General features: G+C 46.2%; 2 protein-coding genes across 3 annotated transcripts; one reads left to right on the top strand and one right to left on the bottom strand.

Moving 5' to 3' along the window:
* Positions 1–383: 383 nt before the first annotated feature.
* On the top strand, positions 384–8146 carry CLDN16 (claudin 16). Of its 2 annotated transcripts, none has more exons than XM_063166423.1 (6): positions 384–696; positions 5242–5344; positions 5588–5752; positions 6787–6978; positions 7300–7446; positions 7707–8146. In XM_063166423.1, exons 1-5 carry the CDS (start codon positions 583–585, stop codon positions 7437–7439), a joined length of 714 nt encoding a protein of 237 aa, XP_063022493.1. In that variant the 5' UTR covers positions 384–582; the 3' UTR covers positions 7440–7446; positions 7707–8146. The 2 variants fall into 2 exon arrangements, with proteins under 2 accessions (XP_063022493.1, XP_063022492.1); XM_063166422.1 differs by having other exon boundaries at positions 7525–8146.
* Positions 8147–15364: 7218 nt separating this feature from the next.
* Positions 15365–19461, bottom strand: TMEM207 (transmembrane protein 207). Its single transcript, XM_063166421.1, has 5 exons — positions 19334–19461; positions 17471–17508; positions 17016–17060; positions 16430–16569; positions 15365–15561 (listed from the first exon to the last, which is right to left on the bottom strand). Exons 1-5 carry the CDS (start codon positions 19427–19429, stop codon positions 15413–15415), a joined length of 468 nt encoding a protein of 155 aa, XP_063022491.1. The 5' UTR covers positions 19430–19461; the 3' UTR covers positions 15365–15412.
* Between the last annotated feature and the right edge of the window lie 1389 nt (positions 19462–20850).

Below are 20850 nucleotides of genomic sequence, written 5' to 3'. Positions count from 1 at the left end.
TAGTGACATTTCTGCATTGAACTAGATCATCACTGCACCAGAGACCAACAGGGTAACAACCAAGGGGCCTGGGATCTACACCAAGACACTTAATAATTGCTCCCTGGTAAAGCATAAATAATTGAACAAGAATAAATGTGTGTGTGCACATGAGAGCTCCTCTCTGTATCCCTCAGCAAGGCTCAAGACTTCTGCCCTGGAGAACAAGTTTTGATTCTGTTTTCTAATGCCTATTTTGACAAAACCTGCCATGATAGCTGCCTCCCCTGGCAGCCAGGGCTGCAGTTACCTGTCCCTTCAGCCCCATTTCTCTTCAGTCAGGCATGACAGGAGCCATAGCGGGGCAGGGCGGATTGGCTGCAGCAGCTCCCGTGGGCGCTCTCACCCTCCTCCTGACCCCTGGCAATGAGCACTGCCCTGCAGCCATCACACCAGATGGCACCTGCACAAGAGAGGAGGTCCTGCTCTTCATGGTCCCCGCTGGGCCTCTGGCACACTGACACTCTGTCTCTGCCCTGGCTTTGGGAACAAGGCTGGGCGCTGTTGTTTGCACTCCCCTGGGTGTGCTGAGCACCTGCTGGCATGAAGTTTTTCCTCCAATATGTGGGCTTCTTTTGTGCTTTTTTCTCTGCTGCGTTTTTGATAATATCTACCTGGACAGACTGCTGGATGGTGAATGCCGATGACTCCCTGGAGGTAAGACTGGGGTGAGGAGAGTCTGATCACCAAAACCAATGTGTGCTAGAGAGAGTTTGTTCCTGGTGTCATTGCTCCACTCCACTCTCATGTTCTTTCTCCCTGTTGTGCTGGATGAAAGTGGATGAGAATGAAAATAATTACTGTGGCAAGAGCAGGAGAAAAGTGGTGTTTTGTGATATTCTCTTTGCCAGACTTTTTTATCCAGACTGTGCTCTTACTTAATAAGTTCAGGAAAGATCTACAGGCTCTAGTTTTACATGTGCATGAACTTGAGAAGACTTATCCTGTACCTCCAACTGCATGGATATTTTGAAGATGTCTCTAGTTCTGTAGTTCAGCCTTCTTGGTGGAGACATCCAGCATGTACAACTGTTCTCAAGTCTTTTTCTGGCCAGCCATTGAGCTACAGGGCTACCAGAAATTTAAGGGGAGCATGGGGACTCAATATCTCCTGGAACTCATGTGGACAGTAGCACTCTTGTATTAGAGAAAGATATTGACAAAAGGTAATTGCAAACAAGGGAGCAGATTGCTGCTTACAGGCAAGGTGTGCCCCAAAGACTCCAGGTCCAAAATCATCCCTGTTTCTCCAGCACTCAGTACTGTGAATTTGTAATTTTCTTCCCAGCACAGCCGTTCATTTCTGTACATTTAAGCTGCAGGTCCACAGCGTAGGAATCTGCTCTCTGGCAAACTGTATCGTTTAGGCAGTGAAGGTGAAACACCTTCCAGGATAGAAAATTTGGCTGAAGTTATCAGGAGGAAACTTTCTATCTGCTATCCAGCATATGAAACCACGAACTCCTCTGCACTCAGTGGTTGCAATGCAGCATTTAACTGCAGCACGTGAAGGGGTGAATTATCCAGGGAAAGAAGGATAAAACTAATTACAAGAAAAAAATTTTTCTCTACGCCACAAGAAATCCTGACAATCTGACTGTCAGAAACCCTGAAAGGTGGATGTAAGTGCCAAGGTGATGATCCAATGCAGTGCAGCTCCTGGTGGTCAGCATGTCTGCTCAGTGAGCCGCTTTTCGGGATAAATAGAGTGCACCCAGTGGTGCTGGATAGGATCTGACATCTGACTCTTCATTTGGGAGATATTTCAGATTCCTATCAGAAAGTACTCAGATGAAAGTATCAGTATACTCAGAAGGGCCAAGGGAGTCAGTTGTGGGGAAAACCAGATGAGAGAAGCCCAGCTCCTGAGTGAGTCCAGTAAAGAGCTGCTCCGTTACCTGAGGCTGTGTAACCTTGTCTTCCTGGGCAAAGGCACCTGCGATGGGCTGTCCGAAGTGCTCCATTAACACCCAGTTTGGTCATTAGCAACCACTATTCTCACATTCCGGCTCTGAGTGTGAATACTAAATAATGGAGCAAAACGCCCCCAGCCTTAATACGTGACCACTGATCTTAATGACCCTAATGACTCACTGCCTCTCTAAATAGGGAATGTCCATGGCCAGAAAGGCTAGAGTCCGCAGTTACTCCTGTTTTCAGCTGGAAAAAGGGTAAGTTAGGCAACTTTGGCTCCAGAAGAAGGGAACTCCATCCTTCAGCATCTGCTGGATCGTGGCTGGTTGCTTGGCTTTGACCCTGGTCCTTCACAGGTGGGGAGGATGAAGCCCCCACTGTGGTCCCAGTGGAGAAGAGCATCCCAGGAAGAAGAGGCCAGGGAGTGCCAGGAGCAGCCACCTTCAGATAGGCTGCAGGGGCCTGACTCAGCTCTCACAGCCCCTCACCTCCCTTGAGAAACAACAGGTTACAGAAAGTTATTCAAGTTAGTGACTCCCTGTGAAGCATTAAGACAGGGCTGGGTCCATTTTTGCGGTAGTTTGTAGTGGAAAAAGCCCATAATCTGCTTCTCAACGAGGGCTGCATTGTGTAGACAGTCCCTCCCTGTTGCAGGTGGATTATAAATACCACCACTACTGTTAAATGCTGCCTGTTTTACACTCAAGCTGGGCTTGTAATCATTGTCTGCTGGCACCTTCTCAGAGTGCAGTAAAACACTGTGACTAACATCGCTTACGTGTTTGTCTTCTCCGCTTTCCCCAGAAGGAGAAGCGTGCGCTTGTTCTGTAATTTTCCTTTTTTTCTGTATGAGAGTTATTTTAATATTAATTATACATTATGAATAGGATATAATTATGTGTATTACAGTCATTATGCAGTTCATGTTTTACATGCATACTTGTGTTAGGGAAAGCAGGTCGTGTTTTGTAATCCGAGTGGAGGATGAGGAGCATGGCTGTGATTTTGGCTGCTCTGGGAGTCCTCAGCTGGGCCAGAGAAGCTGGAGCTCATCTGCTGTAGGGGGAGAGAAGTGATGGGGAAATTAGTGCTACCAACATGGTGCAGGAGTCCAGCCATGGATGGGGAAATCCATGTCCCCACATGGTGCCCCATGCCCTGACCCCTGTCCCCTTTACAGCAGTGAGTTCCCGTGTGCCTGAAGGTCTGTGCTGACAGCACAAGGGAAGATGCTCAAGGGTGGCTTGGGAGCAGATTAACAACCAGAAGGATCAACAGTACACAAAGCAGAGGGGAGCAAGTGTTGGCCCTTGGCAGCAGAAAGCAGAATAGCTCATCAGCAGCTGAGAGCAGCCACAGGTCCCCACAGTGACACCTGTTCCTATCCCTCCTGCACCAGGCAATGGGACAATTATCCCTGGCTGTACAGAGGCTGTGTGGAGATGGGCTGGCTCTTGCTTTGCCCAGGAGTAGTGACAACTGAAACATCCCAAGAAAAAAAACATTAAACAAATTTTTATTAGTCTGGGAAGGGGGTTATTTCACAAGCTAGACCATAACTGTTGTGCTTAAGACCTCTGTTTTGCTTGGAGGGTGACAAAGCCTGGAATCCTGTTAGTCTTCTTATAAATAATTTAGATGTAGATACTGCTTGTAAGATTTAAAAAACAGTAATAATATCAGCAAGTGAGGAAGTAAGTGACATGATTAGCTGAATGCAGAGTAGTATAAATAAGCCTATGGTGGTTTGGGAGGAAAGAGAAATTATATAAACAAAAGTGGAATAAAATGTAATTTAATAAAAATATGCTAATTTCAAGTACAGCCTGAACAGTGGTGAGTTAAGACAGAAGAGGACCTGCAACTGCATTAAGAGGGCCACGGTAAAAATACATTGAATGTAAACATAGCAAATTGTTTTACGAGACTCTGTTCTCTTGAAAAGCACAGAATCAATGAAATTAGTTTTTTCCATCACTGCTTCTCATTTTTCATCATATTTTTCATTAAATATGCCCTGAAGTTCTCAGAAACGTTAAGCACTTCTCATCTTCATGAAACAAAACATGTAGATTATTTTCATTCAAATATAAATAGCATCTCTTCTGCCAGTCTGAAGCAGCGAGTCATTTTTCCTCCCCTTTGATCCAGACAGCACTATCACAGAGGAGGTGCACAGCTTGGCTCAGACATTGTGTTGTGGAGAAAATATTACAGTTGGCTACAGATCTCAGTACATCCTGAATAAGACTTTATTATGTGCCCGAGATATGTTATTATCTGCTTTGTGATTTACACAGTGCAAGAAAAATGAATTTATTGCATCATCCAAGAAAGCCTGGTCCCCTTCCCCTGCGTGAAGCTCCTTTGCTGGAAGAGTTTCTCTTTCCATTAACTGCAGCGGGTGTCGCTGGCAGAAGTGGGCGGGCTGGAGTCCAAGGCTGCACCAACATTAACTCTGCTCCTCCTATGAGCAATTCCAGGAATATTTTAAAGGAGCTTGTTGCCATATTTGCATTGGAAATGGAAACGCCTCCTGTATTAAAGTGATTTATGGAAGGCTGGGCTGGGAATGGTATCTACGGCTGGAGGACAGACGATTAACCACGATGCTGCTGCCTGGCCTGGCCCAGTCTGCGTGTCTCGGTGATGACTGCGGCTTGGGCACGCGTGGTCCCAGGGCTGGCAGCACAGAGGGAGCCCCAGGGCCGGGATCAGCACCCCCAGGGCCGGGAGCAGCAGCGGCTGCCTCTGGTTTTCCAGCCAGTGTTTACAGCTGAGTCATCTGGGGGCAGCCCTCCCCAGGCTCACATCCAGACTGCTCTGCACTCCTCTCCCACTCTCTGAGCTGCTCCTTAGCCATCTGAAGGATGGTGTAAGGAAGGGGAGCACAGGCAGCAAAATCTCGGGTTGTCTGGTCCATAGCCCTGCCCAGCTCAGCCTAGACAAGAGTTTGACAATGAGTGAGCAAACCTGCTCTTAGATCTTTCTGGTCAGCCACCCCCCAGCTCCTCCCAGAAATTTCCTTAAAAATTTTTATCCTTACTAGGCAAGGCTTTTTTTCCTAATGTCTAGTCTGAATTCTTTTGCTATAATGTAAAAACATTAGTAGGGACATAGAAAACATTGTCCTTTCTCTCCATATTTCTACTTTTTCTCTTCAAGCTAAACATTCTGGTTTACCATCATTGTACCTGGACCAGGATTTCTGTTGAAGGACTAAGACAACCACCTGCTGCATTGGTGGATATTTTAACCTATGGTCTCTTTTGTCCTCTCAATCCACAGGTGAGTACGAAATGCCGTGGCCTGTGGTGGGAATGTGTCACAAACGTTTTTGATGGGATCCAAACTTGTGATGAATACGACTCCATCTACGCCGAGCATTCTGGTATGTAAGAGTCAGAGATGTTTCTGCAAGTGGTGGGGACACTTGAGTGCAGACTAAGAGTATCTGTTCCACTCAGTGACAGATAATTAGAGGCATGTTTCTTTTCTCAGTCAGGTATTACTGCCAGGGGAAGCTGAAAAAAGCTGAACACCAGAAAATAAAATGTTCCCGTGGGATCTGACCCCATTCCCTGCCCACATTTCCATTCCTTGTGCACTGGAATGATCTGCTTTTGTCCTGCAGTGAAGCTGGTGCTGACCCGAGCCATGATGATAACAGCAGACCTCCTGTCAGGATTTGGATTTCTCTTCCTGGTCCTGGGACTGGACTGTGTGAAATTCCTTCCCGACGAGCCGCTCATCAAGCTGCGCATCTGCCTGGTGGCTGGGGTTATGTTGCTCCTTGCAGGTATTTCCCCACAGTGTTCCCCTGCTGCTAAAGGGGAAGGGGAACACTTTAGCAAAGTGGGGAAGCATTAAAAGCCTTCTTTTATTTTGGCTGGTGATTTTCTGTAGGGGAAAGGATCTTTATTTGATTTATTTGTGTAATGCAGCTTCTTCTGCTCACCACCTGCCTTAAACAGCATGTAGCTGAGTTTATCTGCTTTCAGTTCATGTTTTGACCAGGTGAGTTGGCTTTGCGTTGACTGACTTCCATTTATTGCTGTTTCACTGTGGAGCAGTTGAGGTTGTTGATACAGCAAAGAGATCTTGCTGTGGGTCTCTAGACCAGTTGCTGAAAGACTAGAAAGTCCTGGCATCCTGGTTTGGTTCCTGGCTCTGCCACAGATTGTGTGACCTTGGGCAAGTCACTTATCCCAAAATCTCTGCAGCTGATCTCTAATAAAAGGATAATAGCATGTCTGTCCCTTCTAGGTGAAAAATACCCAACTGGCTGAGGTGCTTTGCTGTTACAGCCAGTGGGAGAATTTGAAACATGAAAATTGCCAACTAAGTACCAAATAATATAATTTGACTTTATGCCGATATCAAGCAGATATCTCTTCTTCAGTCTAAGCAGATTTAATAACTCACCCCAGCCACTGGGAGCACATGTAAAACACATCAAGAGGCTCTTTGAAACATCTTCCAATTCACCTCTCAAAGTTTGTCTGAAAAGCACATCATCAAAGTTCTGAAAATCAGAAAAAAACAAATCAGAAAATTGAATTCTGGAGACAACTTTACAAGCAGCTGAGATGGGAGGAGTTTCCTGCCTTTTGCTGCAGAAATCTGAGTGCTGCCAGTGTGCTGGAAGTGTGTGTGAGTGCTGAGCCAAGAGGTGCAGCCTCTGCCTGGCAGCACAGGATATCAGCAGGAGCCAGGGTGAATCCACCTGAGCATGGACAGGGGCCAAAACCTGCTGTCCCAGGAAGGTCTTCCCACCCTGCAGCTGTACTTTAGGTCTGATCCCCCATGGTTGTGTGTGGCCCCTCTCTGCAGGTCTCCCTGGCATCACGGGCTCCGTGTGGTACGCCGTGGATGTCTACGTGGAGCGCTCCTCCCTGCTCTTCCACAACATCTTCCTGGGCATCCAGTACAAGTTTGGTTGGTCCTGCTGGCTTGGCATGGCGGGGTCACTTGGCTGCTTCTTGTCCGGGTCCCTGCTCACCTGCTGCATGTATCTCTTCAGAGGTGAGGAAGCATGGCTGAGGCACAGCTCAAGGACAGAGCCATTGCTCAAGGTGTGCTACAGGGTGGGGAAAGTCCTTTGGCATGGTTGCTCATCATCCAGGGGTGGTATTTTCAGCTGTAAAATGGGAATAGTCTTAGGCAGCTCCAGAAAGAACATCAAGGTCTTCATGTGGAGCTGGGGTGTAAGGATGACATAAAGTGTGTTGTTGTTATTATATCACATATCATAACAGTGCTGCTTTCCCTGAATAACGAAACTTTGCAGCTGAAAGTCACCAAGCACTCATTAGTAGTTCCTATTTCTCTCCCTGTGCCTCACAGAGACCAGTTCTGGAAGATTCCATTCTGCCTACTCCTTGAGGAAGGGCTATTCCTCAGCTGCCACCTTCGTAACAAACGTGCATTTGCCATCCTCCCAGACAGCCACCTCCAAAATGTATGCGGTGGACACAAGGGTGTGAGCAGGAGGTAAGTGCTCCAGAAAGAGCTCTGCTTTAATTTGTAGTGGATTGCACAGAGACTCAAGCTCCTGTGGTTGTGATACAGATGCAGTTGAATTTCAAGGATCTACTGTATGCTACGATGTTTGCATTATGAGAGCTTCAAAATACCTTTCCTTCAAGAAAGTAAACTCTGAGAAGATCCTGCTTTCTGGAATCCTCTTGATTTGAGTGCTGAGACCACTTGTATAAGCACAGACTGAAATAACCAACACAAACTCGTTTCAGCATTTGTCTCAACAATATTGGTGGAAATGAGATAAACCAGCCATTCCAGAGCACAGTGTTTTGCATGAAGACCCCCAAACTGCAAGATGGATCTGTTCCATGTCTGGCAATGTGTCAACAGAGGAGAAAAGGAGAAAATCCTGCCAAAGGGAGGGACTGACTGCCTGACCAACATCTGGACCCCGTGCCCTCAGCAGGGGGGTCTGCCCCTCTTACAGGCAGCTGGGGAGCTTTTCAAGAGATAAGAGCTGTGTTAAATGTCTGATCCTCTCTTTGGTCCATGAGTCTGCAGTGAGAAATGATTGTAAATGCAGGTGCATTCTTGCCTGAAAAATACAGTCCTTCTCAGTCAGTGTTAAAAGGTACACCACTAAACTCAGTGAAATCTGGAAATTGCCAGCTTCATTCTGCTTAATAAAAACATTTATTGGACAAAGTGAGTGAAGATCCAAAATCTGAATTGTGCATTACAATTTATCTACATTAACTAGAAGCTAGGATAAATGATACTAAAATCTATTGTCCCTTTCCATCAAAAGGTATTTAAGCCTAGTTCAGGACTGCTGTCCCTGGCTGCAATCCAGGCTGCCACAGGCTGGATGAGGTTAGGGCATCAGCCAGATCTTCACTAGGGTGGGAGATGAAAACCCCTGTGTGGCTTAACATGTTCCATAAGGATGGATGTGAACATTTTTCATGCCTTTAATAGAGAGAAGCTGAGACAGACTTTTCTTAGGGTTGATAGGAACTGTCCGAATCCAGTCCTTTCTGACCATGGGCACCACACCACATCATGGCCACTGAGGGTTGAGAATAATCTCCCAGCACAGAGATTTATCTGCTATGGGGCAGTGGAGAAACAAAGGTGGAGTCTCAGCTGGGTGTGAAGCACTACCAGAGGGAGGCTTCCTCCATGGGCTGCTTGATGGGGAGGCTGGATTTCCTTCTCCCAGACAGCATGAAATGAAACTTTATCTTATGTGGGCCAGAGGGAGATGGGCTGGCTGAGGCTGGAGTGAGCTGCATCCCAAGGAGCACTTCTGATAACTCCTATGATGGAAGATGTAGGGCTGAGTCCTCTGATGGGCTCCCCTGGAAGCAGCACCTTGTGCTGCAGCACAGAGCTGACCAGCAAGGCCAAAACATAACCCAGCCCTGACATGGCTCCAAGCTGAGAAACACCCAGGGCCTGGAACAGACAGGACAACAGCAGCTCCATATGGCTCTGCTGCAGGCCCAGGCACCTGCACAGGGCTCAGGGCACAGCACAACCATCTCAGCAGAGCCCTGGTGGCAGCTCTGCTGCCCAGGCAAGGGAGGCTCGTGCCTGCAGAGTTTGTGCCTGCAGAGTTTGTGCCTGCAGAGTTGGTGTCTGCAGAGTTCGTGCTGTTGGGCTGGCAGACGTTTATGTCAGCCAAACTGGGAGCAGGTTACTGCCAACAGATGAGCTATATCAAACAGATGTAAACACAGTAGGAGGGGTGATGGAGGCTTTTTTACAAGGTCCTGAGAGACAACGAGTACAAGAGTTATGAGCAATGTGATGAATTCACAGATTGTACCAAGAATGCACAAAGAGATCTGGAGGTGACAGGAATTTTGGTCTGTTATTGCAGGAAGCTGGAAACTGCATTCGGAACTTGGCAGTTTGGTTTTTTTTTTTAAACTTTTTTACAGCCCCATCAGAAATGTGTTTTCTGTGGGTCTTTGGAGCAGGAGAGCTGGCACTGCTGATTCTCTCTGCCAGGGCAGGGAAACTCTGGGAACATTTTTGGCTCTGCTTCCTGGGCTGTGTCCCTGCTGCCCTGCTCCTTCAGAGACACAGTGGGAAGGAGATGGAGGGTGAACACACCCCAGAGGCAGAGCTGTGCTCAGTGACTGCTCCACTGCCCACATCCCCGCTCCTGCCCAGAGAGGCAAATGCTCCCTCAGCCTCCCCAGGGGAGGAGAGATGCTGCAGGCAGCCTCAGCCCAGCTCACCCCGCTCAGAGATTGCTCCTGGGGAGGAGGTACCCAGCAAAAACATCAACTCTGCATTAGAAACTGCCCAGCCTATGCAGCCAGCACATTATCCCTCCCCACAAACACTCAGGGATGCCTGCCAGCCTCTTGCTGTTGTTTTCCATAGCTGTTTCTGAGCACAAAGGTTATTTCTTGCCGTGAAGATTTATTTCTTGTTAAGCAGAGAAGAAGTGCAGGTGTAATTACAAATCTCAGATCACTGATTTCTCCTGTTCAGTGATAGAGGAGAATTTTTGGCCTTTATCTTGAATGGCCTTCAGTTTGTTTCAAGGTGGTGGGAGCTGTTTTGTGACTTGCAATGTGTGGGTCACACCAAGCAGTGGCTCAGTGGGCACTGAATGTCTGTGCCCTGATCAGGGATAAATATTGAGGATTAGTTTCTTTGGTCCCTCCAGCCCTGTGTTCCTCCTTGGGAAACACAAATACTACCTTAACTCATCTTCCTCAAATACACTTCAGACACAAAGAATTCATGTACAAATATTCTTTGTATATCAAGAATATTGCATCAACACTTGTGAGCCTCTCTTCTTCAGTATGTGTATAGAATAAGAGTTAATTCCTCAATCATACTTCTATTGTAGCCAAATTCTATGGTAGGTTTTGAGGACCCATCTCCTGCACAAGAGGACCAGGAAAAGGTCACAGCAGCTCTTAGTTTTGCTAAGTTAATGTTTTGTAACCAGTCCAGTACTGCATTGCTTCATTATTCAAATTCTGCTGACAGTCTAGCTGATGTTTTGATCAGCTGTTAATATTTAATTGTTAATCCCTGTTTGATTTAATACTGACACTGGTTTCATGACTGCAGGATTCACTCCTCATTAGCTCATTATCAGGTCACAATGCAGATCTATTCTCGTTTAATTATATATTCATTAGCAAGAAACCTCCCAGAAAGTAAACACAACTTATTTATTCTTTCAAAATCACAACCAGTCCCTAAGGCTAAAGATGTATCAGGTGAGCTCGGTCATTAAAGTATTTCCTTAATACCTACCTGCATTCCATCAGCAGCAGCTCACTAGCAATGACAATAGACTGATTTTCCCCTCCTGATGGCCATTGATGGCTTACCAAGGCTTTTTGCTCAATTGCAATTTCCAGCTGAGCTGAGGCCCAACATTTAATCCATCAGTTCCAACAGATTTTTAGGTTTCTCCATATTTTCACTAGCTTACAAGGGGCATTTTTCTATGGTTGGGCCCCTCTGTTTTCATTTCCCGGGGCACAGGGAGAGTCAGGGATGTACTGAGAGCAGGGAGCAGCACCTTTCCTGCCTCTGTGCCTGCCCCAGGGTGCTTCCTTGGACTGGGGCTCCCCGTTGTCCTCTCCCTGACATCTCTGTGCACTCTGGCAGGGCTGGCTGCAGGTTATGGAAAGCAGTAAAGTGTTTAGGTAAGATCTTTGCTAAGTTGATTCCATGCCTTACAGATAACTATTGATTTCCCATTTTCATACAGGCAAGTGAGGGAGATTAGAAAATGACACCTGCAATGGCTGTCCTTTTCTGCCTGCAGCATCTCGTCCTCTCCCTGCCCAGATCAGCCTTGCTCATGAGGCTTTTAACATCTCCAGCTGTAATTAGTGCTCACTCTTACTATGACCTTGTGAACTAGGCTATCTTCTTCTGCAGCTGCATCAGTATTTCCCAGGATATGTATTTCCTGCCTTTTCACAGACATTGCCATCTAATTTTGGTGTGAATTCGGTGGATCTGAACAATTATTTCCAGGAGACAGGAGCAGCAGTGCAGAACTGTGTTTTCCTTACAGGCTGTAACATCAGTGGGATACAATAAGCACAGTTGCCTTTGAGTGTTGTGTGTCCCTAACCCGCATCCAGGTTTTGCTCAGGAGCTGTTTTGTTTTGCTCAGGAGCTGCTTTGACTCCTGTGGAGGGAATCACTGCTCTCCTGCAAGAACACACAAAAGGCAGCAGCACAAATGGGACCAGCCCTTGGGCATGGGGGATTGATTTTGGAGGCTGCCTGGACCTTTGCTGGTAGCCACAAAGCTCAGGCCCCAGGACACACCTGCAGCAATGCATCTGCAGTAGCTGAGGACTTTGTGTCAGCGTAGACACATCTGCTTAGAGTCATTTCCTAAACTTTCCAGGAGAGAAAAGTAAAATTCCACCAAGAGTGCAAGGTTTTCTCTCTCAGCTGGGGCTGGACTCCCGCAGTTTGTTCTTCTGCATCTGTTAAATATTCTGGGCAAGTGATTAATGACTGAAATGCTCTGTCCAACCGCCGCTACGGCAGCGAGAACTATTTTCTCCTGTAGCTGCTAGGTTCCTGCTGCAAAATGCCTTTGAGCAAGGAAGAAAAGAGCCAGAATTGTGCCATCTAGTGACCCAAAGAGAGCGGGCATCTGTCCCCAGCCCCGTCCTCATCCTCCCTGCGCAGAAGTCTACAGCCCACAATGCAGAATTTTGGATCACAATTAAAAAAAAAAAATAAAATTAATGAGCATTTAAATTATTTCCCCATCTTTCATGTCCAACCCTCCTGGCATTCCAAACTGATGCCCTGTTATGGCTCAGCTACCTCTGGTTTTGCTCTATTTTGCCTGAGAGCCGCTTTATGAGTTTATTATTCAGCTCTTAATCTGCAGATGTCAAAGTCCAGCCCTGTGCCCACCACATTCCCTTTGTCCTTTGCTTGGTCACCAAGCAATTGGCAACTCTGCACCCCTCCCATTTCCCTCCACAAGTCTTGCTGGTGACAAGTTCCCTCAGAAACACATCTGCCTTCTAGTGTTTTCTGCTTTTTTCTAGAGCAGTTTGCCATTTCTTGTCAAAGTCAGCAGGAAGTGTAAACCAGAGGATGAGTGGCAGCCAGAGAGTCACAGCAGGACAAGTGCTTTTCCAAGGTGAACCCTACTCCTAAGGTGATGAATTATAAGGAAATGGTTCTTCTCTCTTTGCAATTCTGGAAACATCAGCCAAACTGCTTTAACTGCCCTCATTAAGAGCTGAGTACTTATAAAAATATCAATTACCCAGCAAAATCTCTGCTTGTGTAAGAATGGGAACACAGGTCTGGAGAAACCTTGTCTGTTCTGCTGGAGAACATGGGAGAGAGGTGGCAAGCTGGGACAGGCAGCTTCCATAGATAATAAGGGGTTGGTGGGGCCACCCAAAATGCTTTTATAGAAGAAAGAAACCCATCTTCTTCTCCACTCCATTGATCAGGAAGTCAAGGATCAGGGCTCTGAGCTCCTTCTCAGGGTACTTCCCTTCCTTACCCCAAGCCAGCAGCAATATCAGTTTATGTCCTCCCCACAGCAGCTCTGCATGAGCTCTTTTTTACAGACACCTCCTGGCTTTCAGCTGTTTTTGGAAGCTCCTGTGGTGTTGCACAGGTACCACAGCACACAGGTTCACCCACGCTGGTGACTCCAGATGGAGCCTGACTTCAGGACAGGCACTGGCTTACTTTACTGTGAACCACTTGTTGCAATTCTGATGGAAAAATTTGATTCCTTTTGTGCATAATTAAAGCACCTCAAACATGAAACTGAGCACACTTGAATGCACACAAGCAGCAGGGGAACAAACCCCTTCCCTCGAGTGTTTTTTGTGCAGAAAGTCTTGCTTGCCCTCTGTTGGGTGGCTGGGGAAGGATTTACACCTCAGGAATCACTGCTGCTGGAGAAAGAGGGATGCAGAGGGATTGGAGGCACTGAAACCTGAGCAGTCCTTGCTTGTTAGCCTCTCCAGCCATCTGATTAGAAAGGTGACATTCAGTGAAATCAAAGGCAGCAATTTATTTAGAGCCAAGCCATTAATAAGCAGGAGGCAGTAATGTTTTATGCAGCACATAATGCAGACAACCTGTGGAGTTCTCTGCCATGAAGGGGTCACTGAAGCTAACAGTGTGTAGGTGGGAATCAAGTGACAGCTGATTTAATGCCCACTAACAGGCTATGCAAGCTGCAGTGACAAACATAATCAAATCTTATGCTTCAGGGCATAAATTGAAGGGGTTGAGTGGTGGAAGCAGTTATGTACGTGAAAGATCTGATCCTGAGAGGTGCTGATTACCTGCAATTCTTACTAAGTTTAGCCAGCAAAAGGACACTCAGAAGTTGCTTGATTTCTCCCCTGGCTGAGTCCGTACTTGCTAATTTTCCTTATTAATAAACCCAGTAATATTTTAGCCTGCTGGCACAAACATTCATTTGGCTACAAGTGACATTTATTTCCTTTCACACAAGTGTCAAACATTAAAGATGCTTCTAAAATAAGATTTTAGGGAGATAATTTGCAGTGGTTTTGGCAAATAATTTTTTCTCAAAATAAGTTGCAATTCTTTATCTAAAAAATGTACTTACATAGAATCATTATGAGAATATGATAACCTTTAGTGCATTTATCTTCCCAGTTTCCTTCCTGAGCACTGGTGCTAGCCTCACTCTACAGGTGGGGAGGTGCTCCATGAGGCAGGCTGTGGACTCCCATTAATATTTTGAGATTCTAATCCCAGATGGACCCAGCAGCCCAAACTGGGCTCATGGCTCCATGGCAGCACAGGACCAGGGCTGACATTCCCTTCTGCAGCTGGAGAGGTCTGACTGCACCCCCAGCCCTTGCCACTGAGAGAGCAGAGGCAGAGAGCCCAGGCAGGCTGAACTCAGCCTTCAGTGACCTGCCCTGCCCATGACAAACAAAGGGGAATCTTTGCTTTCATCTGGAATCCAGCTAAGAGGAAAATTCAGCATCTTTCTTCAATAATTTGAGAGCTAGTTAGGCTAATACCTCTGAGGAATGGCTTTGGTTGAGATGATCCTGTGTGGGTACAAGGCAGTGTAGATGGCTTCTTATTTTTCCATCCTGTCTGCAGTGATCACCTCAAAGGAAATGGCATTCTTTATCCTAATAGATTTCTGTAGCTAAGTATTCAGTACCTAAGCCCCTAATTTATGTCTGTGGGGAACATCCACATGGATCCTGGGCCATTAAAAGTCTTCTGGTCTGCAATGCTGGGGGAAGACTAGCTGAGGACCGTCATCATGAAATTAAGAACAGCTCAAATGAGCAAACTCACTTTTTTTTAAGGCACTGTAACCAGCTCCTACTCCTGCTACTCCTACATAATCCCTGTCTCTTGTTTTCTCTTCCCTGGCCATAAATTTGCTGCCTTTTGCACTAGACAAATCTGATATGCTGTGCTAAATATTTTAAATGTGGCAAACGATCCTTCATCACAGAGTGGCATGATTACATTGCAATGTATTAGAACAACATGACTTTGCCAGAGGGTGTTTCTTGGCACGGTGCCGAGTGAAGGAGGCAGCCCAAGCTTGAGAAGTAACTACCAAGTCATTTATCAACATTTGGTCCTAAAATACATGGGGTTGCACCAGCTCAAGCAGCCTTAGAGAGATAAATCTAGAGGCTGAGCCAGAAACCCCAAATGCATTCAGGCCTTTGAGGAAGCTTCTTGAAATCCAGAGATATCAAAATGTCAAGCTGCACTCCTGTGACAGATTCAACACATACTTTTGGCATTTATTCTGTTGCATTTAGTCTCGTCTTTCAGGTTCAGATGAAATTTCTGCAGCTTTTCAGACTCTCGGCCGACCTGTGGAAAAGGCTGATTTGATCTCACACTCCTTCCATCCAGAGATGGAAGATCTCTGATGAACCAAGCAGGATCCCTGAAAGCCAACATGTGGTATCTAGAGCTTGTTTTCCTTCATAACATCCTCATAAGATGGAGGCAATTCAGTTCCCCCGAGGCTGAAGCATGAGGCAGGAGAAGAGGAAATCTCTGCAGTCCTGCAGGAGCTCAGGGATCCGGAGAATGGGCACGGAGGTGCTTCAGCAGCTGGGGAAAAAGCAAAGTCACCACTGTACAGCAGACAGGCGTGAAGGGCAAGTGTGGGAGGGAGAGGGGTGAGCCCAGGAGGAGCTGCCAAACCACTTGGAAACAAGAAAGGCACCGATGTAATTTTTGAAGGATGGCATCACAAAGTCTTTCACCACAAACTACAGATACAAGAAGTTGGGACAGAGGAATTTGGGTGGGTTTGGGTGGGTCCTCCCTGTGGAGACACTGTCTGTGACCACCCAGCAAGCAGGTAATATGTCCTCTGGGAAGGGCTTAGCCTAATGACAGGATTAGCTTTATTTTTCTTGGAGGGATGTTGTCTGGCTCAGCCTGCTGATGCTGCTTGCCATACTCCAGATCAGTTCTGGTTGCTACACAGTCATTACAGCCCAGTCCTCAAAATCTGGGTGCTCCCGGGGGAATATTGAGGGTGGCTGCCTCAATAATGAACAGCACCCACCAGGACAATCTTTTGACAGATCAGGGTGTGTTAGCCAGTTCAGCTGTACTGGGGTTGCTTGAGTTAGACCAGTACAGTTTTACCTGAGTGAGAAATGAAGGACACACGCTGGAAAGGGCTGCCTGACCCCAGAGCCTGTGGCTGCCCCAATGTCTTGGACCACTGAGTGGCCTGGTACCGAGGAGAATGTCTCACACACCTCCAGTGTTTGCCTGGTCAAGCCCCAGGTAGGCACCTTTGGGACACATGGACAAGATGCCAGAACTGGGCGCTCTATTGTTCACCATCAATACAGCCCCAGGCTGCATCCCAGCTCCCAAGCCTGGCTGCTTTTTACTGGTTTATGGATGGGCCACAGGAAGGCCACCAGGGCCAGCAGGACCTTGCAGCAGGGACAGGACTAACCACAGAAGGCATCGGAGCTGCTGAGGGCAAAGACAGCCACGGTGCGTCGGGGCAGGCGGCTCCGGCGCCTCAGCCAGCACTGCAGGCAGCAGCAGATCCCGCAGGACAGGAGCAGGGCCAGGAAAAACAACACCAGGAACCTGAGGCAGAGGCAGCAGGGGAGGAACAGCACTGTCACCATCTGCGGGCAGCACCGACAGATGGCTGCATGTCTTCAAATTAACATATTCATTAACATCTTTTTGCAAATAGCCCTTAAATGTTGTGTTTCCCCACCAGCACGCTGGACATGATCAAAGTCCCCAGAAACCAATGTCTCACTCCTGAGTGCTCAGCAGCCAGTGCTGGCTGGAAATTCAAACATTTCTCCCTGACACAATCCATCATTTTTTCCCGGCTCAGTTGTCAGCGTACAGTGAGGAGGATATGGATAAATGATTTCCATTAGTTTGTAAAGACAGAACACAGGGACAGCCCAGGAGCAATGCTCTCTAGCTATCACTCTCTCTTAATGCCTTTCTCTCCATATATCCATCAAAGAATATTATTTGCCAGTTTTTCCCCTTAAAGCAGATCTGAGACTTACCACACATACCAGCTGCTAGAGTTTTCATCGCTCTGTCCAAGGCACCTAAAAAGGAAAGAATAAAAAGGACTCCCAGTCCAGTGTGAGGGGGCTGCTGTATCCACCCCAGCACATCTACCAACACAAAGATAAGCACTATCAGTAAGTAGAAGATTGAGAAGTTTTCTTCCATTAAGGGAGGCCCTTAAAAATTTCTCTATGTGGATGGGAGCAATGCAGATGATGCAAGAAGCAGAGTGCCACTGGTTTGCCTTTCAACACTGGTGCCCTCCACCAGCATTTTTGCTGAAAACCGAAAGGGTTGCCAGCCTCTATTTCCTCTTTTGAAAAAAAAAACCAAAACAACCCTAAGTGGCCTTTTCCTGAAAGTCCTCATTCCTCAGCTGTGCTGGTGTGCCAGGCAGGAGCACAGCACCCCTGAAAGAGCCTGGGTGAGAGAATGAAGCCACACTCACCTCTCGCCAAGCTCACAGTCCGACCCGGAGTCTGCTGACTGAAAACACACATATAAATCAGACAGGGCAGGTATGTTTTGTTTTTCACAATTTATCAGTATAATTACTGTTCTTAGAGTGGAAAATTGGAGAGGAAGAGCAAAAGGAGTGCTGATCCTGCAGGGTTGAAACCAGACCTCTCCTTGGGGATCTGCCTCTGTGGGGCTCTGCTTTGAGCCAGCCCAAATCGAAACCAGCGGAGAACCTCACCAAGAGCTCAATAAATTCAATAGCTTTCAGATGAAAGCTAGGCCAAGGAGAAAGCATTCCTTTTGATGTGAAAGAGGGAAAGGCAAGAGCAGGGAAACACCAGCTGGAGTCTGAGACCTGCTTGCTGCACTGGGCTTTGCTATTCAGAAATACCTGCTGAAAATGCCCATGACCAAATTCTTGTTCTGTGGCTCATTTTTTTTTTTTTTTGGGACCTAATTGTGAATGCAGCAGTAAATTTGAGTTGTTTTGACCAGAAGTGTGCTCTACCTGGCATTTTCCTCTTTTCAGATAGTGGTGGTGCATCATTCCCAGAGTCAGGTTTCAGGTATTGCAAATATGCCAACCTGAAACTTGTTTTTCAGGTATATTTTCTATTCTCAGCTTAAGCCAGTTTATTTTTGCAAGCCTTGTTGATCTTAGCCTCAGTTTCATATTATCTGTGCAAAAAGTAACCAGAGCAGTTCATCAGTATAATTGAATCCAGTTCAATAGATTCTTTTGGCTGATTGGTGTCAGGTGTGTTATTACAGTTGTCCAATGTTGCTACAAAAAAATTCAGATCGGGTATAGAGTTGTGATAACACTGGAAAGCAGAATGAGCAAGATAGAGGAATTTAGATTTGTTTCTCGGAAAAAACCTATTAGAATGTAATTTGTAAATAATTACTTTGGATTTCCCTCTGCATATATCCAAAAGACTTAGAGATTTTTGACTTTGAGTCAAACTGAAGGCTCTGTTCTGAACTAGAAATTTGTATCAAATATGCATAACTGAAAAATCTCTTTTAAAGTCTCTAATTAACAGGTTCTTTTTGTTATGCAAAGCTCAAGCCACTGTAAACAGTAAGAAATGCCCCCTCAGATGTCTATAATGTGTCTGATCCTGTGCACACACTGCCTTTCAGTCCCAGTTTCACCAGAGGTTTTTGGGTACAGCAAGTCTTTAATATAAAGCATTATCTGTGAAATTTTACAAGTGGCTGAAATCCAAATGAGGAATAGAGAAAAAGACAGAAGCTTCAACTCTTCCAGATGTGTCCTTTTAAAACTGAGGTAATTTGCCATGTCACACATGCACCCTGTTGCAGAATATTTTAATTCCTTTGGGGTTTTTTTGCATTTCAACTGATTATTAAATAACAAGTCAAAAGCAGATAGCTGATTGCTGTGATTACATGTATCCTGAGTATTCTTCATGGCTGAATGACAACCTCTGGCCTCTCTTTTATCATCCTTCAAACCAGCTCAGCAGAGCCACCTCAGCGTGGTTAAACTGCAGCAAAGTGCATCTGCTCTGAGGCAGGAATCTGTCACAGCAGCCAAACACCCACCCGTGCTGCTGAAGCCCCAAGCTCTTCCATCTCAATGGCCACAGACAGAATAAAGGACAAAGGCAGTAGTGTTTTCTCTGCATTAATTGGAATTTTTGCAAGCATTAAATCTTCCCCAAATTCATTAGGTCCTCAAAAAAAAAAAAAAAAAAAAAAAATCCTTCACAGAATAATAATAAAAAAAGAAAGCTGCTTATTAAATTCTATAAAAGTTGGAACCTTCCCCTCCCCCTAATAAAATCCCTAAAATCAGCTTGGTCCCAGTGAAGGGTTTGGTTACCTGGAAGAAGGTTAAACACAGAACTGCAGTTCCTGCTGTGATCCATGAAGTTAAACACAAAGCTCCAGGTCTCTGCATCATTAATGTGAGAAACATTGGAAGAGCTTTGTTTGCAGCAGTGTTTTACCCTCTGTGATTTGGTGCTTTTAAAACTTCTCTGCACATGGTGCCTGCAGCCAGAGAACACGTTACCCAATGGCTTCCTGCCCCTCAGAAATTACCGCTAGCCAGGGAGTGAATTTGGGTTTGCAGGGACACAAACAGCCACCAGAAGTTAAAGGAACACGGGTTTAAGGTCAGCACCTTGCAGTTGTTTCGGTATTTTCCGAGCTGTTCACAAATTCCTGCTGCTGAGGCTTAGTTCCATATTAACCCACGGCTGCATTTAACAGGAGCTGCTACAAACAGAGTCACTGGTGTCTGTGTAGTGGGGCCACGCTTTCATGGCATGCTGCCTTCAGATGGAATAGTGGCATTACAGAAAAAGCAGAGTTAGCTCTAACCATGTCCTGTGCACTGTGCCCACCACCTCAAACCTGCACCAAGGATGAAGGAAACCCTTCCCAGCCTGAGGCACTCAGCACCAGCACCAGCACTGCTGTTATGCAGCTGTCAGGGTTTGCCAGGAAAATGCAGCTTAAAACACCCCATACATCCTAATGATTCTTACAAGGGACACAAAATTTCACTGCACGTTCAATTCCTATAGAGCCACCCAGGTGACGTGGTTAAACAGGGGTAGAAGATGGTTTGCACCATAGCCCTGATCCCCTTGGAAGGGACAGTCCCAGTTTGTTCAGCAGTCAGTAATAGGTTGTCACTGAAGTTTACAGCCCGTGGCTGAAATGCACCATTAACTGTGGTTCTTCCAGATTTTAACACAAAGGGTGTTGCCATGAATACGTTTAGCTGTCACTCCAGAGTTAAGCATTATGTCGGGATGCCATTACTTCTGTAATGATTGACAAAGCCGAGCTGCTCTTGAGATGTACCTCTGTGGCTTTGCTTCAGCTGAAAGGTCAAGAAGTCTGACCAGCTGTGATATACATGCACAACACGGGTTTGTTATTTAATGTTCAAGTTTTGCATAAACCCAGCCCAAGCCCTGGTGTTCTCTCATGTTTACTTCCAGCTCAGCACTAATGAAAGGCGAGTCCCTGAAATGATGCTCGCTGAGAAAGCATCTCTCATCATGGTGCTAAGTGCATGTGCTACACAAAATAAATGGTCTGAACATGCTGTCCTGCTTCAGACCAATCCTTTTCAGTGCTGCTCAACAGTAAATTGCCAAACCAATTTCTTAGCTGTTTTCTTAAAGTAAAAGCTCCTGCAGTATAAAAATGTGCACAGCCTTGCTGGGAACTCTTGTTCCTTGTGTGACTCCTACAATCTTACAGGCTTCAGTGAGGTCATCCATCATTGAACTAATTTCAGTTTTCTTCCTCTCACAATTACTTCCCTCATATCAGCATCCAGGGTACTTTCAATTCAGAGCCACCAAATGGATCAACCCTGGT

Source organism: Melospiza melodia, chromosome 12 (assembly GCF_035770615.1).
Source record: "Melospiza melodia melodia isolate bMelMel2 chromosome 12, bMelMel2.pri, whole genome shotgun sequence".
Classification (NCBI taxonomy): domain Eukaryota; kingdom Metazoa; phylum Chordata; class Aves; order Passeriformes; family Passerellidae; genus Melospiza; species Melospiza melodia.
Note: the sequence above shows the minus strand (reverse complement) of the source record. Positions and strands in the feature narration are given on the sequence as shown.

Coding starts and splice junctions, on each gene's coding strand:
- CLDN16 (XM_063166423.1), top strand. CDS start 583: ATGAAGTTTTTCCTCCAATATGTGGGCTTCTTTTGTGCTTTTTTCTCT. Junction 697..5,241: donor ATGCCGATGACTCCCTGGAG/GTAAGACTGGGG, acceptor CTCAATCCACAG/GTGAGTACGAAATGCCGTGG. Junction 6,979..7,299: donor CTGCATGTATCTCTTCAGAG/GTGAGGAAGCAT, acceptor TGTGCCTCACAG/AGACCAGTTCTGGAAGATTC.
- TMEM207 (XM_063166421.1), bottom strand. CDS start 19,429: ATGTTTCTCACATTAATGATGCAGAGACCTGGAGCTTTGTGTTTAACT. Junction 17,509..19,333: donor TGTGTTTAACCTTCTTCCAG/GTAACCAAACCC, acceptor GTGTGTTTTCAG/TCAGCAGACTCCGGGTCGGA. Junction 16,570..17,015: donor TCTAGCAGCTGGTATGTGTG/GTAAGTCTCAGA, acceptor CCTCTGCCTCAG/GTTCCTGGTGTTGTTTTTCC.